Source organism: Catharus ustulatus, chromosome 1 (genome assembly GCF_009819885.2).
Source record: "Catharus ustulatus isolate bCatUst1 chromosome 1, bCatUst1.pri.v2, whole genome shotgun sequence".
NCBI lineage: Eukaryota > Metazoa > Chordata > Aves > Passeriformes > Turdidae > Catharus > Catharus ustulatus.
The window spans coordinates 21,694,884-21,721,698 of record NC_046221.1 but is presented as its reverse complement, the minus strand read 5'-3'; the positions used below and the strand labels follow the sequence as shown (position 1 = coordinate 21,721,698).

At 38.9% G+C, this 26,815-nt stretch overlaps 1 protein-coding gene across 2 annotated transcripts in view; it reads right to left on the bottom strand.

The window, feature by feature from the left end:
- Nucleotides 1–1,287: 1,287 nt before the first annotated feature.
- Nucleotides 1,288–26,815, bottom strand: part of ITGA8 (integrin subunit alpha 8) — a 118,058-nt gene continuing 92,530 nt past the window's right edge. The window contains exons 28-30 of one of the 2 annotated variants that reach the window (XM_033072044.1): nucleotides 14,426–14,527; nucleotides 5,032–5,154; nucleotides 1,288–3,977 (exon numbers count right to left, since the gene is read on the bottom strand). In XM_033072044.1, the coding sequence (XP_032927935.1) occupies nucleotides 3,891–3,977; nucleotides 5,032–5,154; nucleotides 14,426–14,527 (312 nt within the window). In that variant the 3' untranslated portion in view covers nucleotides 1,288–3,890. Of the gene's footprint in view, nucleotides 3,978–5,031; nucleotides 5,155–9,773; nucleotides 13,147–14,425; nucleotides 14,528–26,815 lie in introns of those variants that run through there. The other variant, XM_033072051.1, reaches the window with a different exon arrangement.

The following is a 26,815-nucleotide window of genomic DNA, read 5'->3' as shown; positions in this document are numbered from 1 at the left end:
GCAGTAGGGTAGCATCTTGAATAGCTAAGTGCCTCTCCAATACAAAACACAGGCAAAACAAGAACAGTCCTTCAATATTAAAAGCATTCCTGCTGTGTCACATCATGGTGCCTGTGCGAGCTGAATTCAAGACTTTTTATTGTTAAGAGGCAGTGCCATTACACTACATTTTAATATGGACCTTTGCCAACAATCATAAATAAAACACTCTCTCATAAACAATTCCTAAAGGCAGTGTGTCAGATGGTATTTCATTAAAAAAAGCTTTGCTGCAATGGAGTACCACAGGCCATGGCTGGCTGGGGCTTTCTTTCCCCTGCGTATCTCTAGGTGTTTTGTTGGTTCCCAAAGGGCTTTTTAGTTAATGTAAACTATGCCTACCAGAAGATCCTTCATGCTAATGGATGGATGGAAAATTCATAGCTAAAACATAGAGAAATCAGTATTGTTTTCAAGAGCCATCTAATGTGGGAAACCTGTAAAAGCTGTGAGAAACAGGAAAAACTCAAAATGAGTTACAGAATGGTGACAAGAAAAAAATTCACCTGTAGAAAAATTAAAATTGTATTTGCTAAATATCTTTAAAGATTTAATCCATAAGGGAAAATATATTCAAATATGGTGATCCCTTCTGAAATTTTCATGAAACAGAAAATATCATACACTCTGCTGCATGGATAAAATAACCGGTCAGCCTTTCTCAAATTCAGCAAGAAGCACGTGAAATGGAAGATGAATGTCCCTCTGTTTACTAGACCGCTGTGGTGGTCACAGAAATAAAGAGTTTTAATAGACTAATTTTTCAAGTAATCTAATGTTTTTCCTGCTCTCTGGACTCCTCCCATGTTCTCTGCAATTAGCAGCTCACCACATACATTGGGAAGCATAGGGCTGAATTACTTTTACAGAAAGCTGCATTTAGTAAGTCATTAAAAGCTGACATCACTGAAACAAAAGTTCAGTCATGTAGGGATGTGGCAGAGGTTATCATGCAGCACAGTACTGGGGGGAAAGATTATGTCAACTGCCTGCTAGTGTCCACATCCAGGATGCAATATCCCCAGGGAATAAACACTCTTGGCAAGCACTGAAACCCAGAAATCTTCACAAAGCTGTTTGCAATTTGCAGCCAAAACTATCCACAAATGCTGGGAATAGACCACAGTCCTTGACAACACACAACTCCAGACATTTCCACGGGGGAAGTTTAATCTACAAGGATGTAGAAATATAAAACAAAGTATTGCTCAAAGTAACTGTTTGTCAGATCATGTGCCTCTAATTTGGTTTCCAGTGACATTACACAGCTGCAGCCAATGGATTCCAGCCAGGCCCAACAGTCACTGAAGTTCTTTTTTGTTTAAATTTAGTATCTGAACATGTTTTGCCCAACATTAAAATGGAGAGTAATTGCTCAAAAGTGAACTGTAGAAATTACAACTGCAAAGAACTTATTAGGTCACCTAGTCCCATCCTCAGAGCAATGTAGGATTGAAAACACATTGCAAGAAATACTGAACAGCACTGTGTTTGTTTTCCTTTTTTTCCCCATTCCTTTTTTCCTTTATTGTAATTGTTACAGCATATTCAAAAGTTTAAAAAACAACCACAAATGCCAGTGTAAACATGCTTCAGGTATATAAGTAACATAAAGTATTGCACATATAGAAGTCCTATGTTCAGTATCTCCTTATGGTGCTATTTCATCAGAGTTGTGCAGATGACATGATTACAATGAGCTGCTGATATTATTTCTGAAGCTGCTACACACAACAATTAAATATTTACAAAAGCTGGAAGCACACTTTTTTTCTTCATGGAAGGATGATTTTGCCCAGAATGTATGGGATACAGAGGTGTGCAAATATGGAACAGGCTTGCTTTGTGGTGTATTTATCAGCTGATGTCTCTAATCTACAAGGGATCAGCTCAAAACCATTTGGGGGAAGGAGACTGCTAATGGTTTTCTGGGGAACTGGGAAGTTGTCAGGGCTCCCCACCCCTAGGAAACTGAGGTGCTTGCTTGTGTGAAGCACACAGATGCTTCAGCTTTTGTTCAGAGGCACCCATCTCCTTCTTCTGTAAGGCTTGTGGTCACACTGCATCTGATAAGCTAAAGATCCATAAAGGTCTTCCAAATTTTAGATATGAAGATGTAACACAGCTCCTGCTTGGATTCCCAAGGTCAGTCTGCATGCAAGAAATGGTAAAACTATAAAATCTTGTGTCAGACTGGCAGAACTGACAATGTCTTGTGATTACTCCTATCTTGAAGTATTATGAAGTGGAAGGGCAGTTGTTTAAAAGGAGCCAAAACATGGCAGAATGGATGAGGCCATTTAGCAGTTGAGAAGCTGAGATGGATTGGAATGAAAAGGAACTCGGGAGAAGGCAAGTGGTGAGAATGTTTCATAAAATGAGCAATTCCTCCTGAAGTTTACACAATATTGCTAATTTCACACTCACAGGCAGCACCGAAGGACTCAAGCTTTCACATAAAAATTTGCACAGATCAGGGCTTAGAGCCCCTGCTGAGATAAAAACCATAGAAAGGATAGAAAGGAAAGAATGAAACATCCCTTCTTTGGAATCCTAAATCCAGAAAAAAAAATACTAAATGTATATTTTTTTCTCTTTACCTAAAAATCTCTTTCTTTCTTTTTGTTCATGCTTGGCTGGCTGGCATCCTGTTTTTCTGCAAAAATACAAATCCTGTCACCCTTTCCTGCAAGACTTGACTTAAAAAATAGTTTTATGAAGCCCTAAACTTTGCCAAAAGCATTACTTTTAAGATGCTGCCAGCTTGTAGATTGAAAAATGAAAAAGGCAAAGATTTCCTTAGGTGAACAATTATGTCAGTAGCTGTTCCATTTCAAGAGGCAATTTCAACAAAGTAACAGGGCAAAGGCCAAGAAAATTTGCCCCCTCCACCCCCAAACCCCTCAAGCCTTTTTAATATTACCAGTGTGGCTGTGATAATTTAAAACAGTGTTTTAGAAATGACTGTATCCTGTGTCAGTGTACAGCTGCCAGCCATTAGGAAAGCAAGGACAGGGTAACTCATCCCTACTCTATACTGTGCATGGATTTAGTTATCTAAGTGTGACACTGCCAGCTCTGGGCTGAAAGAGATACAACGTGTAGTCGCTTATCATATGTCTCACCTTGTAAAGTGTTCCATAAATCTGCTTTGCAAAACACCTTTGCAGCCAAGGAAGTTGTGTTCTGGGTGTACAATGCATTTACTCTTCTATTTACATGCAAAATAAGTATGTGATTTCTATTATTTTTTCCTTTCTTCTCCCAAAATCTATGTTGATGATTATATCAGATACTTATTCCAAAAAGGTGGAAAAATAAATAATTGTGTCTCATCTATAAAGTTATTTATAGACTACCTTTGTGTTTCAGAAGTACTTTCACAGTACTGATATATTTATTGCCTGTCTCCCTGAGCCATAATTTCATAGAAGTTCTTAGGGAGGTCTCAAAGGTACTCTGCATGATACAGTAGCATTCAGAAGGTTTGTCCTGCTTTATCTTCTAGACAATACAGCAATGAAGGCATTCTCTCCTTGAGAGATTTGGGCTTGTCGTGGAAGCATCTCAGTATACCACATGTGCTCAGAAGCATCTGCTGAAACGTAGGCTGGAATATGGGATAAACATTCTGTTCAGTGGCGAATATGTTTATAAGGCAGTGATAAGTTGCTTTCTTTGGCAAGGATGGCCATCATGTGGCATGTTCTCAGAACATCGCATAGATCAGACTGACACCATGTCACTTGCAGGCACAAAGGAAGACTGGTTAGAAGGAATCTTTCATTTAATCCTCGTCATGTTTCTAGTCTCTCAGGCAGGATTCTGACTTGAGCTGTCACTCTCTTCCTTTATGCATCAGTAGTCTTGTTATTTGTCAGCTGTTGCCTGTCAGCCATGTCATCTTGAGGCGGTCTAGCTCTGTCAAAGAAGCCACACTGCAGAAAACAATCAACAGAAAAAAAGATGTCATGGCAAGACAACCACAGGAAGACTCAGCTGCAGTTTGATTCTTCACTCAGGTGACCCAAAATGTTGGGCAAAATGTATGGCAGGCTGAGGACATTTTATTTTTATTGAAATAATTCCCTATCAAAGTTTTAGATGCAAGGCATTGAGTTCCAAAGCACAGCTTTAAAAATCCAAATTATATGAAAGATGTATTTGCAGGAGATGTAAAGCTGGCCTGAATGCTGGTATGGACTGATGCTAGTGAGAAATCTGCTCCTCTAGTTCAGCAATGCACTCATTCAGAAAAGAGGTTTAGACTGACAAGCAGTAATAATAAGAGCAGTATAATATATGTGTTGGGAAATGTCCACAGCACAGTGTTGTGACCTAGTCTAAAGATCACTAGAGATTTCTCCCACCTAAAAGTCACTCTTTTAGTTGAAAGGCTGAAAGTTCACAAGTGGTTAAGGAAGGTACCACCAAAAGGTAATTTTTCTCCTCCTTGCATGTTTAGACACAGCTCCCTGTAATATAGCAGTATCTAGTAATTTGTCTTAAAACTTGTGGAGTGTAACAACCAACATGTAAATAGAAAACTTAAAAAACCAAAATATATGATATATTAATACAAAAGGAAATCTTCTGAAAATTAATTATCAGAACTGGGAGTATTGTTCCTTGCTGACAAAAACTGGAAATTCCTGAATTATTCAGAGAAAACAAAGTTAGAGTAACTTCTTTTTGAACCTAAACATCCTGAAATAGAGGATCATAGGTCTTGGGAAACAGAGCCAAACTCTGTATGCCCATTTGTAACCAGGCTTCAATAATAACGGAGGACTTTGAAAACAAGTTCCCTACATAAAGGTCAATGACACTAGCATGTCAGAAATGCCAAAACAAAAAAGACATGTGTACTGTTGCTTTTGCTCCAAACTGTTAAAGATCACAAAATTCTAGCCTCTCTTTTTATCTGTTAGAATCTTTCAGTATTTTCAGGGTTTTTTTAAAGGCAATAGTAACAGAAATAATTGAACATACCTTCCATAAAGCTAGGGTCAGCAGAGCTAGTACTAATAGTCCAAGAAGTATGGCTAGTATTATGACCCATAGAGGGATCTCAAAGGAGACATTTGGAGTGGACCAAATGACAGATGTTCTGATCTGCAATGAAAGGAATACCTTTAATGAATAAAAATGAAGCAAGTACAGCAAGTCCGACAGTAGAATACAGAGGTTAGAAGCATTGACTTCAACAGCATTTTGCAGATTAGAAATACACATTGAATGAAATTTTCCCATGTTGGCTTAATTTATTGTAATTTCCTTTCCACTTGTTCATGATAATTACTAGAAATGGAATTCACACATATAGAAAAGTCTTGTCATATCAGGTGTACAGATAATTTTCCCATAATACAGAGTGGCAAAAAAAATGCCCTTTTGTGCACATGCTTTGTGAACATTCAAGGAGCAAAGTTCTGCTCACATGCTGGTACAGCTTAGACCAGTACACTGAACTGCACTGAATTACTCCCAAACAATGGTTGACTTTGGCCCAAACTCTTAATTCAAACCACAGTAGATACCAGCTACATTTTTCTTATTTTAATTTCTGCTGACATACCAGTGTACATTTTTTCCAATGATTTGCATTTCAGCTAAGCCGTCCAAAAATGAAATTCAAGCAGCATGTATTGTCCTTGTGATAAAGCCTAATGCATAGTATGATGTTATCTTCTTTTAAAGAAGCCGAGCATACAGACTATTACCTAAACGGGAAACAAGCGTGAAACGCACTCTCTCGTTGTCTGAGGCTCTACAGAGCAGCACATGTTAACATCAGTTATCAAAGGTTTTAATTGACTTGGAAAACTTCTTTCTTCAGATCTTTGTGTGGACAAAGTAGTAATAACCCTTTTGTATTTCTCCTTCTGGGGACACTCTCCCCCTTACTCTCCTTTCCTTGTACAAAATTTATTATGTGCTTTCAGGCTCTGCTTGCAAGGCTCCTCATCAGTCTTACTGAATATTTGCTCTGTCCCTGCTACTCCCAAGTGGGAAGCAATGAGTTTGGGGTTTCCTTAGCTCTTCCGACACAATTATATCCCTTCAGTTTTAGTTTATTTTCTCAAACTTTTCCTCTTTGTTTTTAGCCTAGGAAGTGATTTCACTCTGGGGTTTTCTCTTGGACATCTCTCATCTACTTCTAGTCTCCCTTAAACAGGCTAAGTGTGTGACAGATGGAAGTTATTTGCTTTATGACGTGATGAAATCAGTTTGCAAAGAAACTGATGACACAAACTCTCAAATGATATTCCTCTTCTGTACTCAAGGCACAGCTAGGAAATCTACTCTTTTTAATAAGTTTCTTGGTTATTGTCCAGTCCCTAAGCTGCTCTCATTGTAAATTTTCTTTCTATGTTTTTTTTCTCCTCTATTACCTTAATGATTGATGCACGAGAAGTTATATACACGAAAATACTATTTTCTAATTTGTTCATTGAAGGAACAGCAGCCTAAGTTTTAAGAATGGACACAACTCTGTAGTTCAGTTCAAAACTGTTTCCATTCCTGTGCCTTTCACTTTTCTCCTTGAAGATGGCAAATTTAAACATTTAATTCTTTCTGCGACATCCTGTCCATTCCCCTCTCACTTTTTCTCGTGATCAGCATTCTTTCATAGACTTTTCATTCTGAAAGCATGGGTAGATCTGTTTTCTAGCTACTGTCAGGCTTAACTGGAAGACACTTTTGAATAGTTCTTTTCATTTACTTCATCTGCCAGCTGCTCCCTACTCTCACACAGCGCCTACAGAGATGGCAGTCTGGTGAGCTCTACTGATGCACATTTTTTTTATAGTATCCCTCACCATGAAACAAAATATAGGGACACATTTTCTACATAGGAAACCACTTGCTTCCTACCAAAGCTTACACTGAGGATTACATAGAAAATTCCAAGACACTGCCTTGTCCTAGTGTTTGCGCTTTAACATTGGCTCTGAAGATGAAGTACTTGCAGTGCTGGCCATACCATCGTTGATCTAACAAACACAGCTAATATACCTCTTTGGAGCAGCTCTAAACAGTCATAAGTCTAAAATATTTCAAAAAGATATCATCTACAAAGAAAAATTATTTTAAGGCAAACAAGATTAATAAAACAACCCATAAAATGTCACCCTTATGTCCCAACAGATATCCTGATGGTCTGATCAAGTGATCAACCATGCCATTGTAGGAATACCATTCCCTTTGCCAGCCTCCTCTTTGGGTTGCTTCTTAACCACTGCAAAATTTCATAGGCTCTCTGCATCATCAGATTCAGCTAGAGCATTTAGTAAGGATAAAATGTTCTTGAATGGCTCTGCTTGTGTTTCAGAGTGGCATTAAAATGCAAGGGCAGATAAAATGAGAGAAGGGTCATCTGAACTGTCTGCAGAGATTCTTCCCAAGAAAAGCCAATTAAGGAAAAAGATGAATTCAAGTAAAAGGATAACTGTCCAGGGAAAACAGAAAGGGTGCAGTTACAAGGGGCTGCTTGAAGCCTGCAGAAAACAATGAGCTCAGCTGTACAAGGAAGAAAACATATCCATTCTACTGCTTGAAAATTATGAATGCTGCCCTGAAGCAAACCTGATCACAGACAGCACAAAAGTTGGGAAGCGCTGATGAAAATTCATGGGCCCCAAGACAACAAAAATGGACTGATTCAAAAACCCCAACTCATTCACAATATGCACTTCCTCTGCACTACACACACAGGAAGTTAAAAATTTAAATTATTGTTCGGAAAGGATCTGACAATGTCAACATACAGATTGCATATCTTAATCATCTAAGATTTGAGCTTCACTACAGTTTCTGCTCGTAACACTATCACTTGCCTGAGCATGTTGCTGCGAATCTGGAGCACTAATGTGAACGACTACTTCCAAAACCATCTTAACAAATATTTGTAAAGCAGCAGAAAAAAAAATAAAAGGCAAGCAGTGCTTTCTGTTATGTCAAGTTTAATGAAACTACTGACTCTATTTTACAGCAAGATCAAACCACAGGGAAGACCCATTTACATGCAAAGACTTTATTTTGCCATTTCTGCTACTGATAGCTTCAGCCAAATTCCTTGGTGCCATAATGTAACCGAGATAAATACAAGAGGAAATGGGAACCAGTATTGCTGCTTTAGGGTGGATTGTAGAACATCAGTAAAACAGAACAAAAAGATTCTGACAAGCTGCTTGCTAGTTGTAGATGGCTTGATAGAAAGACAGTCATCCTGGGTCTGGCCTGGAAAGGGTTACTTTCTGGAGCAGTCTGGAGGGGGCATGGCCAGGACCTGGAGGTTACTCTATAACAGCTCACATTATTGCCCAAGGCAGGGAAGGGATTCTCTTCCAAAGTTCCTCCCCTCAGTAAGCCTGGCAGAGGAGGCTATCGGGTATTGTCTATTGTTAGGGAGCATCCCTGTCAATCTTTCCTTTTTTGTACCCTCTGTCAGTATTGTTGCTATTACTGGTAATTTTCTTATCTCATTGCTGTTTCCTGTAAATAGTTCTCATCTCAACTTGTGATCTTTAGGTTTTGTACCTTCAATTCGTATTTCCATCCTGTTGCAAGGTGAGAGGGAGGGGAAAAGCAGGGAATCAAGAAAGTGGTGCATGGTTTGGAGAGTTACAGTGGGAGAACTGAATTGGGGAGTACCATTCCTAAACCATGACAACAGTCTACCAAAATTGTATACCCTGAATATGGAAATTATCTGAGTGGGCAAGTACTTCTTGGAAGAAATTTTGGTTTCTTGATTTTCTACAAATTTTTTCAGATAGTATTTGACTAAATCACATCTAGTTCCTTGGGCATCAAGTCCGCTTTAACCCAATCTAAGGTAACAGCTTCAGCACCACAGGTGCTCTGAGACAGGGGTGAAGTAAGCTGCTGTGTGGTGTTTAGGTCTGAATAGCTCATAGGGCATGTAAGGCTCAGTCCAAAGATTGCCTGATCTGCCTCACAATCAGCAAAATGACTGGAGACCCTGAGACCTCTTGCTTTGGACAGGAGTTGCTGGTCTGGCCAAGGTGGATGCTTGCCAAGGGACTGTGTACAGGTGTGTGTGCTGGACTGTCACAGCACACTGCATTCCAGCAGGTACAGGGCTGGAAGAGCTGTACTTTCTGCACCTGCTTCCCAGAGCGACGGGCCCCACACACAATAGTCCATAAATCTCCCCACCTTTTGGCCATTTGCCTTGGAAATGGACTATAAAATTATTACTTTCTGAAGAGACTCTTTTGAGATCTTTTTCTCCCCATGGATGGAAGACATTGACGGATGGCCCGAGGATGACGTCCCATCTGTTGGTAGCTATTTCCCCTATTCTCTCTCTCTCTTTCTCCCTTTTTTACTTTGTTTCCATATTCTCTCTCTCTCTCTCTTCTATCGTAAACTAAGCTGTTGGCACTCAACAAACTGCATTGCTGCTTGTTGCTGAATAGAATTTTAGTCCCTTCTCATTTGTCTTTTGCACCCTGGGGTCAAATGAACCATCACGACCCCCGCTCAGGTTGTGCGGACCGCGACAGGGCAGCATATGATTGCACAGGAGCAGAGCAACAACTAGACTCTTAATGCATGCCAGTTCACTGTTCAAAATTAGGTAGGGTCAATCCAGACTTCAAAGCATGTTGGAGATCCTCTGGAAATCAGTGGAAACAGACTATTTCATTAGGAACGGTAGATTTCATTAGCTTTTAGATAAAGCTGACCGTAACATATGCAACTACAAGTACCCAAGGCTTGTACTTGTAGTACTACAAGTTGCCTTTCCATGCCTTCTTTTATGTGCCACTTCTAGATGTTTGCTGTATTTGTGTGCCGCGTTTACTTTCCTTAGACAAGCAAGCTGTTCTTCTGATATCTACAGAGCACCTATCAGCATGGATCCAGACAAGGATGTGTGGTTCTTCCTAAGGTTGTTAAACAATTATGAGTGGTGTAGCAGCACTCAGCCTTGCTTGTGCTGCCTGTGTTCAGAATCATTTCTTCCTTCCTCCTTTTGTCATTCTGCCTTTAGTCAATTGCAACTTGTGGTTTAATTTCAGTAGCTCAGCTGGAGCTTGACAAATACTGAAACATAAACAAGAAACTGAAATCTTATAGAAGAGCAGGGTATCATGTTCATAATCCTTAGATTATCAGCAATGAGCAAAACAGACAGCAGAAATTATGTCTATCCTGCATCAAGCAGAATGCTGCTGCAAAGTTGGCACATTTCTCTTCTCTTTTAGCCTGAGTGCAGCCAATGCTAATGAAATATTTGCCTGCTAAAATCTTGAAACCATCCTGTTGCACCCACACCCTTTTCCCATGAATCCTTCTTTGTCTTAGGTTTTAAAGGCAAGGGGATGGTTGTGTTAAGTACTTGAGATTTATTTCCTGAGCAGGGGATTATATGTAGGCATCAGTCTCACTCCTGTCCTTGTGCATTACCAGCAGGATATAATGCCCTGGGCTGCCACCCTTTATTCTCTACACAAAGACTTGCAGTTTGACACTACAAGTCCTGAACACCCACAGAGTCCAGGCAGAAGCTGGAGGGGAAGACAGAAACAAAACATTCCTTCAGCTTTGTCTGCCTTGTTTCAGCATTTTTACAGAGGACTGTCGCTTCTTCACCCCATGCTGTCCACAACAGTTTTACATATGATTTTGATTTAAAACAAGTTTGTATTTTCAGCTTGGACTTCTGTTCTTCTCCATGCGGTAGGTTTAGTACTGCAGGATCAGAGCCAGGGAATGTTTCCATCTAAGGTGGCCAACATGAAGTGGAATTTTTACACAAGTGTTGCATGTTGATGCTGTACTTTAGATACATATTGGCTTTCCTCTTTGTTCAGGACAAGACTTTATGCTGAACACTGAAAACAATGCTTGCTTCTCTGTCAGGTGGGTGAAAAGCACATCTCACAGACTTGAGAGGAGCTATCTGACTTCTGACACTGCTGAACATCTCACACCTTTCCTATGCAAAGGGTGCCAAAGAATGCCATCTGCCTCAGGCACTGAGATGAGGGTGAAGTCAACCCAAGAGTTATGGACAGAGCCTTTGTTTGCTATTGGAAATAAAATTCATGCTGGTCTTAGCACAGATGCTGTGAGATTGTCTTAACTTCATAACCCCTTGTGGGTTACATGAAAGTAATTTTTTACTTATGAAAGCAACAATAGGCTTTAAAAATGTGCCTATTTTAAAATGTGCCATAATTAAGCTCACTGTAAGTAGATAAAATAATTTTTAGAGTTTTTGCACTGTATTTCATCCAGTTTAGTTTTGCTTCTGATTTTAGTGTTAGCACTAAATAGTCTTTGACTCCTCTGGAGGGGTGCACGAAGCAGAGAGAAGCACATGTAGTAATCTGCTGGTTCACTGGCACTTCCTCGTTGTATAGATGGGAATTAGGTTTGACTGGTGCAATTGTGTGGTCAGAATTCAGTGCATGCTAATGGGATTCTCACAAAGTTCTTTAAAACACACACTTTAAAAACCAAAAATAACTTCTCCATAATTTATTCTGCTACTTCAAGACACAGCAACTAAATGATTTCTTATTTTAGTGCTACTGCTTTTGCTGCCCATTATGACCTTCCTTTAGTCTTCAGAAATTTTCTTTACAGAGTCTGAGAAATAGGAATTCCTTTTGTACTCCTACACGTCCTCATGCAACAATTACAGCATGATGTTCTTACATGTTCTCAAAAAATGCTCAAAATAGAACCTAAAAGCTCCTTTCAGCTTGAAATCACATTTACATTTACACATCACAAATGTTTATGCAATTATATTTAATGAGGAATATATGCTTGTTTAAAGCACTATCCCCATATAATAACTAAAAAAACTTATAGGCCTTAGTCTGAAACCAGTATTACTCACTGTAGGACACTGATCAAACAGTTTAGACTAAAGGAATCCACAGTGAAAATCTTATCAAATGTTTAAGAAAAGCAACCATATTTTATTAAACTCTCAAACTGGCTCAAGAATCATAAATTAAAATAGAGCAAATTGCTGCTTATTCTGACTTTGTACTTTTTGCAATAAAAAGTACTTTCATGTTGCACATGAAATTCACCAAGACAGTATTTTTTACCATAATAATACTTGTAGCAAAAAAAATAATTTTTTTCTCTTGAATGAAATTGCTGCTAGCAAGGAAATTCAACCAGTTGCATAATATATGGCTGCAATTCTAAGAATATCAAAATTAATGGAAATACTATTATAGATGTCAGTGGGTTCCAGTCTAAGGTCCATGCTAATTTTCTGTCTGATGCATTTTCATTCTAATGTTTTACTATAAAAGATCCACATATTCTTATCCCGTCTTCAAGATCCATGTGTCCAAGACCTATATTCTATGATGATAAAGTCCTCAGAGCTGCAAATAGGATTACGTGACTCTGTACATTACTGATGTGTATGGGATTATTTATGCCATTAAAACTAAAAGTAAATATCAGCCTGCATAATTGGAATCCAGCACTATATGAATTAGATGAAGGACATATGCTTTATGCTTTAAAATATATTATCTTCTTCATATAAACTTTAAAGTGCTAGCCGATTATTTGATATATACTTCTGAAAATTTATTTTAAAAATATTTAAATCCTTCTTCCACCCTTTCATTGTCTGAAGGAAAACCATAAACCTTGAAATAAATCTTTGGAAGCTTTTAAAGCACAACTAGTGATCTTTTTCAGAAGGAGCAAAAATATTAAGCTTTGCCCAACTTCAAGGAAATATTTCTTCTTGCAAGTGGAACATCAAAGAACTGGTGCATATAACACATCAAGCTGTAGAGCTGGCAAGCATCCACTGCCATGTCCAGATATGAAACTACATAAAAGTGTTATCATTTTTCAACATTTTACAGTTGCTATTACAGGCATTTTGCTGTAAATCATCTGCTGCAAATAACAAGCATTATAGTGGCTGGAGTAAGAGAATGAAATGCTTATCTGATCATTTGGTAGATCATCTGACACTTGTTGAGAACAGCAGGCTATCACCTGGGGTAAAGCACTCCGGTCCAGATGAAGGCCCCACTATCAACAGAACTCTGCACATGTGTTTCTGGTATGGAACACATGCTGCAAGAAAATAAAAAGAGCCTGAATATATCTGTCAGCTTGATGCCTTTGAACCCTTCTGGATGAATACTGCACCAATTAAGCACCAAACCTCTCCAGTGAAATCATGGTTCTACTGATGATGGAGGTTGGAGTCACTGTGCACACAGAACAAACATTTTTACCTTGTGTCTTCCCAGAGCAAGTATCAATCAACCATTCAGTCCATGCATGTATAAAACAAAACTTTATAGCCTATATCCTTTAAAATACACTCAAACTAAGCTCTTCAGTGTATTATTCTGTTGGTTTTCTAAATAAGAAAGTATTCTGTCCCTACTACTACATCTCAACAGATTGATATGATGTATTTTCACCACAATTCAACTTGGCAAAGTTTGAACGGAGCTTTCCTTTTAAGAGAAGGATTGTAACTGATGAATTTTTATAAAGCTGAGAACATTAAGCCTTAAAATTTCGGATTACTCTTACTCTAGAATCAATTTTAGCCCTCATATTTTACTTATTTCTATCAGTAATGACAAAATAGAGTGAATTTTGACCATGGTATTAGACACCATAAGAAACAAATTACTTTAAAGTACTCCCCAGAACAAATCCTTCGGCACCAGCAAACAAATCAAACTTATACCTCCAAAATTAATTCTTCATATAGTACTCCAGGGCCATACAAATCTTGGTCTGCAAATAAGGCAAGTACTTCAGCATCTATCTATCACTTCTATAAGGATTACCAAGAAAATTTGTATCTTGCACTTGATGTGCTGTGAGGTGGAAATCCTAGAAAGGCATACAGACCTGCCTGAAAATCAGGGTATCAAAGAAGCTTAATACAGATAAGAGAGAAGTTGCTGTAGAAAATACATAAGCTTGTGTGAGAGAACTGCTGACTTGGAGAAGAGTGAGATCTCTAAATCTGACAAAAACATGATTCTGCATTTTGCATAAATATTTCCTCCAGGTATTTTTTTTTTACCCAGACTAAGTAACTAGATACTTGTTTTCACAGTTCTGTTTTCTTTTGGATGAAAAAGTCATTCTAATTGCAATAAAGCAGTCTGCACATTAGTTCAGCAAAAAATTATTTTAAAAAGTAATTAGAATCATGAAATCACAGAAAGCAATAAAGTTATTTCCTTTAGGTATTACTTCAGGAATTTACACTAGTAACACAGGAAAGACCAATCTCAATATTTTCATCTATAAGAACTTTCACAGCTGTGATCAGAGTGACCAAATACATGTGCTTCACACAAAGATATAATTTTCAGTTACTTACTGCTATGCTTCCCTCGGGGAGCTTTGCTGGTTGCACTTTATATGGCATGCTCTTAACTTCAAAGGAAACATTGGAAGAAAGACTATAGAGTTCATTCTTTCTCTAAAATGATAGAAAAAAAGAAATTATTAAAACCCATGTTTATACTTACATGCATTATGAAAGATAAGCAGAAAAAAAAAACAACTCAAAAGCACTCATTTCATGAGTCAAAGATGGTTTCTCTGGGTGAAGAGTGCAGGAATATTGAGACCTGTATGTGTCCATGAGCTAAACACAGCATAAAGCTGCAATAAATACAAAGACCACGTGTTCAAAATGGGGAAGAAGGGTTAGATATACAGAAATACACATACAGTTGTTTCTCATATTTCTCTCTGAAATAGGTGAGTGAAAAGCATGGGTGAAATTTATGGGCTGTCTATGTTTTAAACCCTCACCTCTGCTGACGAAGTTCAACAACCAGCATGAGTATATTGAGAAAATTTACAGGCCTATGTTGAGACCTTGTTGGTAGAACTTTCTGATAACATCAAAGAAATGGCTGTGCCTTCTCGCCAAACAGTAGGAGGAACAACCATCTTTGAACTTCATCTACACAGAATCACAGAACAGTTTGGGTTGGAAGGGCCCTCTGGAGATCAGCTTGTCCAACTCATCTGCCAAGGCAGGGTGACCTAGACCAAGCTATACTTAGAATGGGATTGATTTCCTATTGCAGTAGAGCTCAAAAATCCTACTCACCTTGCTTCTTTACTAAGTTGTGTCAATGTGAGAGGAATGTACAGTAGCCATTGTTTAACTGGCCACCTAGTAAAATATTTATATAGCTGTCATTAAGCTTTTCGACAAACCCAAAGATGTGCAGATAAGATGTGCAATTGATTTTCTGGGTGACACTACATGCAACTCGCCTTGTTGCGTCCCTTCCCATGTAAATCTGGGGTAGTCATATAGATCTCCTTTGAAAGTGCTTCAATATTCTCTGAGAAGCATTAGGTTGTTAAACACTAATATGGTCAGTGGAATCCAGAGGACTAAGAGTTATGACTGTTATATCCTCTTCCTATATTATTATTATTATTATTATTATTATTATTATTATTATTGTCATTATCATCGTCATCATCATCCTGTTTTTGCTACCTGTCTTAATTCTTTATGAAATATGATTATAAGATTTCAACACAATATTTGGATGATGATTTACAGAAAGACGGAGCCTTGTAAAGTATAGCAGTCATTCCTTTTGTCACCAGCTTCTTTCAGTCCAGCATTTTTGGAACATCGTTGTCATTTCCTAAATCCCCTTCTGCAAAACCTTCTCCCTCCATTTCTCACATTTAGGAGTTCTCCTCCATTGACAAGATTTGGTTCCTGTGTGATTGTTCAACATCTTTTCCTCAGTTTTTCCGTAGTCTCCTGCTGCATCAAAGTCATAAGCCTTCTCAAAGAACTGCTTTCCTCTTTCAGCAGTTTTGTTGACCAAAGACTGAGGTAAGAAGACCCCTTGATTATTTGTGCTATTATTTCATTTCTTCACTGATGGAGAAAGGTTTGTTTGTAAAAATGACCTGAAATAAGCATAATATAAGCCTGGGAGCCAACTTGGATGCATTTGAATGACCATGATCCAAATGAAAGTTTTCACAGAACTGCTGTGATTGGAGAGCATATTTGGAATTTGTTTGCTCCAAGCAGAGGCACAGTAGAATCAATTAGTATGCTCAGGACCATGTCCAGTTATGGTTTGAACATGTAAAGGAAACTCCACAATCTCAAGAAGCAACCTATTCCAGTTTTTTACTACCCTCCAAGTAAAAAAGGGGGGCTTTTTATATTTAAATGGAATTTCCTGTATTTCAATTTGTGCTGCTTCCCTGTTCCTTGATACTGAGAAGACCCTGCAGTGTGTCCTTTACTCCCTCCAATCAGATGTTTACATATGCTGATGAGATCCTCCTGAGCTTTCTCTTCTCCAGACTGAACATTCCCAGCTCTCTCAGCCTCTCCTGGTATATCGAATACTCCAAGCCCTTAATCATCATTGTAGCTTTTAGCTGGACTTGCTCCAGTATGTCCATGACTCTCTTGTCTCAGGGAGCCCAGGACTGAACTCCAGATCTGTTTCACTGGTGCTGAGTACAGAGGAAGAATCAATTCCCTTGGCCTATTGGCAATGCTCTTCCTAATGCAGCCCAAGAGGTTGTTGACTTTCTTTTCTGCAAGGGCACACACAGTGGGCTTATGTTCAACTTTGCATCCCACAGGTCTCCAAGATCCTATGCTAGAACACTGCCTTCCAGCTGGTTGTTTGGAATAATCCTACGTACTGGCACATGGGATTATTCCTCTTGTTGTACAGCACTTTGAATTTCCCTTTGTCCTACTTTATGGAATTCCTGCCAATTCAAATCTTCAGCCTGTTGAAGTTCTTCTGAAGGACAGTACAAACAATTGGTGTATCAACCATTCCTTCCACTTCACTATCATCTGCAAATTATCAGGCTATTAGGCTGGTAAGCATGCTATCCCTTTTTAAAATCCATGCTGACAGCTTCCAATCATCTTCCTGTCCTTGAGATGTCTGCTTCTGTGTTTTTTCCTCTATCACCTTCTCTTCTCAAGGACTGAAATAAGGCTGACTGACCTATAGTTCTCTGAATCCTCCTTGAAGACAGGTGTTACCATTTGCTTTCCTGCAGTTTTCAGGAACTCTCCCCAGTCACCATGAACTTTCAAAGATAATTGAGAAAGGTCTCATATTCTCATTGCTCCTCCCTCAGGACTTGTATGTGTATTCTATCAGATTCCTTGAACTTTTGTATGTCCAATTTGTTTAATGCTCCCCTATCCTGATATCTCTCTGAAGAAAAATGTTGATAGCTGAAAGTTTCCTCTCTGGTTGCAGAGACCTTGGATAACTACATGCAGATTTTCCCAGTAAAGACAAAAGTGATGGAGGGATGGAGGCACTGGGTAACTCAGCCTTTCTATGTTCAGCAGAAGACCCATATTTTCCTTAGTCTTCTTTTGGCTGCTGATATACTTATAGAAGCCTCCTTAATGCCCTTAATGCCCTTTGCTAGGCTCAGGTGCTGGTGGGCTTCCACTTCCCCAACTCTGTCCCTGCATTCTAAGACCCTCTCTACATTCCTTATTTGACTCTCCTTCCACCTCTTTTATGTTTCACAGAACCACAGAATCATAAAGATTGGGAAAAAACCTCCAAGATGATTGAGTCCAACCTTTAACCTATCACGTCTTTGTATGTCTGATTTGTACTAAGATGGCAAAATTCCATTTGTCAGGATGGACAGTTCTCAAGCTTAAAGGGTGGTGATCTTGGAGAATAAGTAGTTCTTCTGGACTTCTCTTATTTCCCGGATCATCTGCCATGGACTTGTTCCAAACAGATCCCTGTAAAGGGTGTTCTCCTGAGCTCTAGGGTATTTGAAGTTCTGGTATTTGCCTTGTCCATTCAGCCTTCTTTTAAAAAACTAATTTTCTCTGCAAATATGAGGTGAGGGGGATAAAAAGCCAGCACATTTATTGCCTTCTGGAACTCATTTGGCTATGCCATAATTTTATTCTTTTAAAATATTGAGAGCAGCTGAATGATTATTATCAGAAAACCTCTCCTTGGGACTTATACTAGGAAAGAGCAATACTAAAAAATCTGTCTCAAACAACTACCCAGGGATAGTCAAATCAGCTGCTTAACACAGATAGCATCAAATGAAAGGGAACTATCAATATCTATCTATTTTTATCAGTAGTGTCTGAAATGAAAAAATATACTTGACAAATAAGTAGTTTTATACACTTTCATGGTGCTGATCATCTATGAGGTGATCTTCAGAAAAATAACTTTTCCTTATCGCATTAATGGTTTTCCATTTCCAGACTCAAGATATTCTTCATATTTTATTCTTCAGCACTAGATTTCTCCTCACACAAAGTGTCAGCATGTTTCTGTGGCTGTGCATTCAGAAAAAAAGCCTGAAAAAAGCCTTATATTTTCAATCCTAAGCAATTCATATTAAGCAGGATTCTGGATATGATTATATGATTTATAAACATAATCTGCAATGGAGAGAGCATTCTTGAAGAAGTAGACATTAGACATTCAGCAGGATTGGCTAAGGTACAGTATAGGCATTGACTCTCTTGAAACCTCCTATAAAGGAAACATAGCACTAATGGAAAAATAAAACCTTTCACCTACTATAAATGGCTTATCTCATTTTCAGCTTATATCAGCAACAAGAACATCAGAGGAGGGTACTTCCTGTGGATTAATGCTTGGCTAGGGTTAATAAGCTTGGGTTGTGACCACAGCTATCAACTCGCCTCAACCCTTGATTAGGCTCCTGGAAATGCTGAAATACAGGAATGAAGACTATGAAAGACCATAGAGTATTTTCTTGCATTGATAGAATTATGTATTTGTGGCAAAGGATTGAAAACAATGACTGTAGTCAACATTGGTTGCAAGCAAAATTCTTACTTGTACTTACACACTTGAGATACAAGCAACTGTCTTTCCTACAGCCTTTTTTATAATTCTCAAGCCAATTGTAAGAAACAGCATTTCTTTACCATATCATTTTTTAAACAGTGTATGTTTAAATATTCAGTATTTACTGGAAGCTTCAGGACTTGTGGTTTGAAATTCAAGCTGAGGACTTAGTCATGGCTCAGAGGAAGGAGAAGAAAGAATCTGGTATTTGTGTCAGTGCTTAATGACCAAGACTAGAGAGCCCAGCCCTAACTACACTGGCTTTTTGTGGTTCCCCTTGTGTTAGAACAAGCAGAACCTGATCTTGTGCTCATTGCTGAGACAGTAATTTGCAATATTCTGGGAAGCAGGCAAAACATGGTCATCCCCTGTCTTGCGTGGGTGGCAGATCCTGATGAAGTATTTATTAAAGCTTTTCTCTCTATATATGCTTTTGTTTTATAAATAGATTCTTGAATCGAAGCCTTTGTTTTCTTTAAAAGTTGCAAGACAAAAAAGCAGCCAGAAATGAAGGAAAGTGTTCCCATTAAATATTCAGTGCAGTGTTTTCCTAGGTACAATTGAGAATGAAATAAAGTGAGAAGTGACGGAAAATCTTTGACAATTTGAAAGACAGTTCTCCAGGCTCCAGTGGAATGCTGGTGCTTTCTGCAGGAAGCTTGAGCACAGACCTGCTGATCCTCCCAAAGCATCTCTAAGGCATGTGGGCACCCTGGTCAGAGAGCACTCTGAAATGCAGGGACAAATCTAGATCCTAGGGAGCTAGACTGAGGGTAGGAGGAACAAAATCTTTAGCAGCTTAAAGACTGGCAGGTCATTGCTGTTCTGCAGGTTTGAAGAGTTCAGCTACTGGAGACAGTCCCCAGAATGACTCTGCTCCATTGCCTCTATGGAGAATTGTTCAGGGTCTTGGAAATCTTTTTTATTTATTTTTTTTTTTCTGCTTGGATGTAGCCCAGTGAAGTCTCCCTAGCTGAAATGCACATACTTCCCCTATGGCAAGCTGCATGCTGTGGTGGTATTTTCACCCCAGGAACTTATGACTTTTGCACATGGAGTTCAGTGCTGTTGCAACAATTGGCACTGCTTGATTAAAATTTGTTTCCCTTCGTGTCTGCTGGAGTCTGGCACACTTTAAAGACAGGAGGGTAAGCAATACCTTTTAAATACATGCTTTGGGAATTCATTATCTTGCTTTCTTTGACCAATACCTCCCAAAACCTGAACTGCTGCCAACACAGTAGCTTACGTAAATGCTGAGAGTAGAGCTCAAACAACTACTTCTTCTTAATAATTTGCTTAAAAATGTACACGTGACTCTGTACACATGGTCAGACTCTGTACACATGGTCAAAAAGTATTTGTGCTATTTGTGGAAAGAGGATATGTCACCCAAATAAAGCTGTGACCAAAGACAATACTCTGAAAATCAACACATCCTTCTCTTTATCATTATAGTCCTACACTTCACATATTGTATTTTTTACATTAATTTTAACAGCCTATTTTAAGTTATAATAGAGGTAGCTGTTTTGTTGTGATTCCGGAAGACTTCAATATACAGATTATAATGGTTATCAATCTAAGATGTTTATTTCTTCATATACCTAACATTACCTATACTGTAGCACATCTAGGAAAAGTCTCATGTTCTGCTCTTGTTAACACTGAAAATATTTTAAATAAAACTGAATGAAAACAAAACTAGCCCACACCCAAAAGACCTCCAGTTAGTTCAGCTGCATGTAAATGTCTCTTTCTTTCTAGCCTTCATTCCACATAAACAATTAAATCCAGTACAGTATTTTTGGCCACAACCAAAGTTCTGGGTTTTACTGATTTTGTTTTTTCAAATAACAACAGTTTTTTGATGCAATTGAAAATTTTGTTGACTACTTCCGCCTTTTATTATTATATGTGTCTTGAAGGGCAGTGCATCAATTTTTTGGCTTTTAATTCGAAGTCTGAATTAAAAGAATCTACTTAAGTTTCCATATGTGGCTTATATATGGCAATGAATGAGGTAACAAGATGCCTCTCTCACTCATTTTTCTATTTCTCCACGTCCATCCACACACAGGGAACTTAGGTTGGCTGCAGAGTTACTCTTTGAAAATACTAAGCAATCTTCCCTTGACTGACATGTTTTCCACTGGACACAGAAAGAGGTTCTGTGCTGGAGGATGCTGAGGATAGAAATTATTGTTCCCTGGGGTCATATTTCACTTACAGATCAAATAATTACTCCTATAGTAAAGATTAGAGGAAGGGAACAAATAAATGAGCTTATACAAGAGGATCTCTCAGGTGTCTCATATCACCTCCACCAGTTCATCTCTGTTCTGAGCTCCAAGCCTCTGCCAACACAGTGTGCTGCAGTCTGTGTGGCCCCACTGCACAGGCTATCTGCATTCTTCCTCTAATGGCTTTTGTGTAGCTGAATGGCCTCTTCTTCTAATGGCTTTTGTGGAGCTGAACTGAATCCTTATCACAAAAGCATTACCAGGCCAATAATAAAATACAGAGATTCTCAACAAAATTTCTCATTAGAACATGCACTCTAGTGGTGACAGCTCCAGGTTCCAGGGAATGAAGGCAAAGGTGGATGCCAGGACTGGGAGAACTTGTAGTTGATGGTCCAGACCAACAACTTTAGGGTCTTCCTCATTTTCAATACCCTTCCAGATCTCTCAATTTCTTTTTATGTCCTTGGTGCAGCTTCAGCAGAAGGGAACACCATCATTTTATAAAGCGGGGATAGGGAGCTTCTCAAGCTGAGTACGAATTGAATTTGTGTCTTTCAGTCCTGAATTCTCTAATCACTGCACTGCCAGCTCTTGCTTCTGGCAATAAATATGGAATAAACCAAGTCCTCTTAAAGTCTTTCAACTATTTCTATAAATACCTTCTAAACAACTTTTGGATCCTGTGTTCAGAGAGGATGGACGTATTCCCACTAAATCCTGATTTGAGTGCCTATCCTCCTGATAAGGAATACCCTCATGCACCAGCCTGATGGTTAATGCAAGTCTGAAGTATCTCATTTCCGCCATGTGCTGAAGATAGAGCCTAGGTATTTAGTTTCAGGTTTTGGATACCAGTCTAGGGTCAGGCAGTTAAGATACGAGCGCTGCAGTACACGTCACTGCTAATACAGCAAGCATATATTCCCATTTTTAGGCATCAAAAAAGAAACAGGATCAGTGCACATTCAGAAACATTGAATGATGAGTATTTAACAGAGAAGCCAAAATATGACTTTGGGTACCAAGAGAGCAGCCAAATGCAGTGGTGCCTCTCTTGCTTTTCAGTTTTTTTCTGATTAAAATTACATCTTTCTCCCTTCTAACTATTAAAGTTCATGCAATCAGGAGTGCCAAATTCACATATCTGGAACTGTCAAAAAGTCAAGGGAGAAACAATATAATTATATTCAGTAAAATTAAAAGAAAATACAATAAACTTCCAACTTCTTGGGGAACCTCACACATCCTCTGTGATTTTTTCACATTACTGCCTCCCCTAGCTCTCCCAGAAGATTTGTATCATAATGAGACATTTTCGGTACAGAATGAAATAGTAGCTAAGAATGCGCTGAGTTTCATATCCCACAATGTTATAAGTTCCAAAGAACTTGGAGCCTGAAGGTTGTCACAAATCAGATGATTATACACATTCATCACTTAGAAACGCATTTTCAAAACAGATGTTTTACTAGACAGCTTATGAGTCTTATATTAAAAAGCAGCCATCCATTCAAAGACTACTGGAGCAGATCCCCTTGGGTATCCCTCAGATGACTCAGAAATATGATACAATACAAAAGGGGTCATAATGGAGCTCCATCAGAACACAACGTAACATAACCATGTAAGGTTGTTTCTGTTTTGAATGAACCAGGCTATTATTTGCCCGATCAGCAAGTCTGAATCCAAAAGTCAGCTTTACTAGAGGGTTCATATTTACAGCTAGACTTTGACGTTAATCCAAAAAAAGTATGTGATTCTTCTTGGCCTTTGCACAATGTCTGTCTCTATCTTTGTTGGCTAGTTGGGAAATTTGGGCTGCTTTATTTATTCAAACATGTCTAATCACTGCACGACATTTAACTGTTATTTGTTATGGGAGTTTGGGTTTTAAGGTGACAGGTTACAACTGTCAAGAGACAAAAGGGTCAGCTGTTGTCAGTTAAACTAAGTGAAAGAGGAAGGAGTCACTCAATACATGACAGGTCTTCTGTGGCAACAAAATACACATGTTGGCCCATATAACTTTGATGGAAAACATTAATTATTTCATCCTAGCATAAATCAATCAATTCCAATAAAATCCTTCTCAGGTTTGCATTAGCAGATCTAAAAAAAGAAAATACATCATGACACTGTGTTCTCAGCTTTAATAAGCACAAACAATTTCTTCTGCAAATCATCATTTAGATTAGAACAGTTGAGGAATGTTGTATGTCACCATTATTCTGATTTCTTTGGCATATGAAAACTTTTACATTAACTCAATATGCAAAAGAAGTTGCAATGCTTCTCTAGAGACTTTTATCCTAAGTTCCTTTACAAAAGCATGACAGTGGGGTTCAGTTTGGCCCTTGAACAGTCCTTCGAGCTTCACAATCATTTCATCCTGATTAATTTGATTGCATTTTTATTCTCAGTTTGATTCTGCAGATTTCAGCATAGTTAACAACAGTTGCAGACTTACTAAGAGCAGATTATGCCCTTTTTAGGAAACTAAGTATGTTCTACAGTCTTTTATGGTGATGGCTGTATAACTGTTAATTTTAAAAGGGGCTGTGATAAAAGGGACTGTTCTGAGATGAGTGGAAGACAACCAAACCCTAGGACACTATTTACTGTCTCCAAGTTTGCATGTGAAATAGGGATCATGTAATTCTGGCAGTTAATTAGACATAAACGGGGGATGCAACAGTTCTCTGGGAACTACCTTTTTCTACTTTGGAAAAAATTCTCTTGCTTTCAGTGGAGTTTTTCTGATTCTTAACAAGACTTGCAAGTTACTATTCAAAGGACACAGAAATGTTTACAGGGAAAAGGTAAAATCACAGCCCATAAAAAGTCTTGTTTGATAGCAAAGGTATTTAAGGCCAGTGGAGTAAGCAGAAGATATTCTGGTAGGAGTGTTTCTCATGAGGTCCTTACACCCAGTGAGTCTACAGGAGGACTCACCCTTGTCCCTGCCCACAGGATGGTGTAACATTCCATTCTGCATGGAGCTCACCGAGTCAAGGGAGGTGCAGGCAAAGCAAGCAGACTCTATTGAGGAGCAAGGAGGAGTTAAAGGGACTGCAGCACTGGAATTACCTGGTGTGTTTGCACACACCCACGTCCCAAGGCCCAGCTTTGATCCTTCTTCCCATCCAGATCAGACAGAGAAGATGTTTCATCCTCTGAAGAAGATGTTTCATCCCTTTGTCTTGTCACTGTCTACAGACTTAGCAATCGGCTTTGGCATCTAACTTTCAAATTACTAGAATTACATAAAATGAGTTCCACTGCTCTTGAATTAAATGTGCCAATAATTTCCACTGAAATAGCTGCAAATAGCTTGGAAATTTCATCTACAGATCTGCACACAGGATTTTTTCACAAGACCTTCTTTTGGCTGTTATGGAGTTAATTATATTTCACCAGCAGAATGATGAGGAGAAAGACTTGACTGGATCTGGAGTACATCAGGCTCAGTTCCCAGTAAGTAAAGGAGCTAAGGAAGCTTTATCTTCTGCTTGGTGAATAAAATTATGAACGTCCTCTGTGTTATTGCTTGCCCACTGCAGTGCTCAAAATTCTCACACATTGTTCCAGTCAAAGATACTATCTCTGCCTCTCTGCCTGTCTCTGTGTGTTAGGAACAGAGAACCAGTGCAGTGAAGTTCTTACCTGACCTTAACAGAGACTAACATGTGTGACCTTGTCCAGCAGTCTCTTAATGGAATTGGAAAAAAATTGAATTAAATTCCCATTCTATTTCCCGAGAGATATGTTTTTTCTATAGCTGTAGAGATGTTTACATTTACATGGTATTTTCTCTCCTCTGCAAAAGCTTGCACCAGATGATGTCCATCCTAATTCCCAGATTTGAAAGGACAAAGAGACATCTAAGCTGTCATGCTTTTGGGTTTAAATTTGAACCAGACCTTGCCTTTTTTTGCACTAGCAGATGACTCACTCAGCAAACCTAAAGGCAGTACATTCATTCTAGAGTATCTAGACATATCTAACATTTGTTAAATATGCTTCCTCTTAAAAGCATTTTATTTGTTAATGGAACTGAAGAAATAATATGAAAGTTTCTTGGAATTGAATGTTCATAGAAAGAAAATGCACTGACAAATCAGGAATTAGTCCACTTAGTATCTGAAAGGATGTCCTTTGTTACTGAGTGAGACAGAAATCTCTTTTCTTCAAGGAAGGCCAGATAGTGAGGGCAGAAGTTAAGTGCTCTTCAGTCTTAATGGTCCTACAACAGCTTTTGGAGAAGAAACACAGAATTTGACCCAGCATCCTGACAGATAGGTAGAAAAATCGTTCAAGTCATCCCTTCAAATAACCACTGCCATAGTCCTGTACACCAAGAGAGACCAATGACCTCCCAAAAGTTTGCATCCATTATGGATTTGGAGCAAAGATGGTTAGCTACTGAGCTGGCATTCAACTTTCTGGAAGTATTATCATATCTGCTCTCATTTATCCAGGAAAGCAAGAGAGGATGGATTTCTTTTGTCTACTTTCATATTTGAGGAAAGGGAGAAATTAACTTAAAAGGTATGAGCTTAATTTAAGGCTTTAAACTGAAGATCCTCAATTCTTCTCTTGCTAGGGTAAGAGGTACCCTGCATATAAAGAATTCTTCTCCCACAGCTATAAGGAACAGAGGAAGGATCTTGCATTCCAGATAGAAAGACTGGAGAATTCTAAATTCCTTGAGAAAGAAGGGAATAATAAATCAGTTTGATCAAGATAGGAGATGCAAGTACAGTAATTTCACAATTATAAGCTGCACCATTTTGACTAAAATTTTGGTCCAAACCCAAAGTGTGGCTTGTAATCAGGTGCAGCTTATATATGGACAAAGAACGAAAAGTTGCTGTTTTAGTTTGGAGGACAGGTGTCTGCTGAGAAAGGCAGGAGCCTTTCTTTGAAATGGAAAATGTAAACCCCCTCTCTCCAAATTATTATAATTTTGAAATCAAGGCGCTTTCGGGAAAAGATATGGGAATTAGGAATAACAGTTCTTTTCTAGGGAAATTAAAATAGAAATACAGTACTACAAAGAAACAAACTCCAAACCCTGACAGAGTCAGAGTACAACCTGACACCCCGTCAGGCAGGGTGTTGGTAGCAGTCCCATTAAATGGTGGCTGCATCCTCCTGCAGTGACAGATGTGGCTCAGTTGGAGCAGTGCTCCTGTAGAAGGTGCAGTTTCCCTCTAAAGGTCCAGTGGTGATGTGGAGAAATCCTGTTTTCCTCTGGAGTCCAGTGGAGAAAGGGGCTACCTTAGTGTCCCAAAACCTCTGTTTTATTTTGGTAAGAAATATTGGGTTCTTCTCCCTGGCTGGAACAACTTCCAATGGATGAAGTACAGTAATTTCATGACCATAAGGCCCACCGGACTATAAGGTGCACCCCCCAGGAGTCAGCAAAATTCACAACTTTGTAGATCAGATAAGGTGCACCGGACTATAAGGTGCACTTTTTTTTTGCAGCGAGGCTCCATCCCCAGCTCCCCCCGCGCGGTTTCTGGCCGAGCCCCCGCCTCAACCCGGCAGCCATGGGCCCCTGGGCCCGCCTGTACCTGGCGGGAGCGGTGCCACAGCACCCAGGCCCGCCTGTACCCG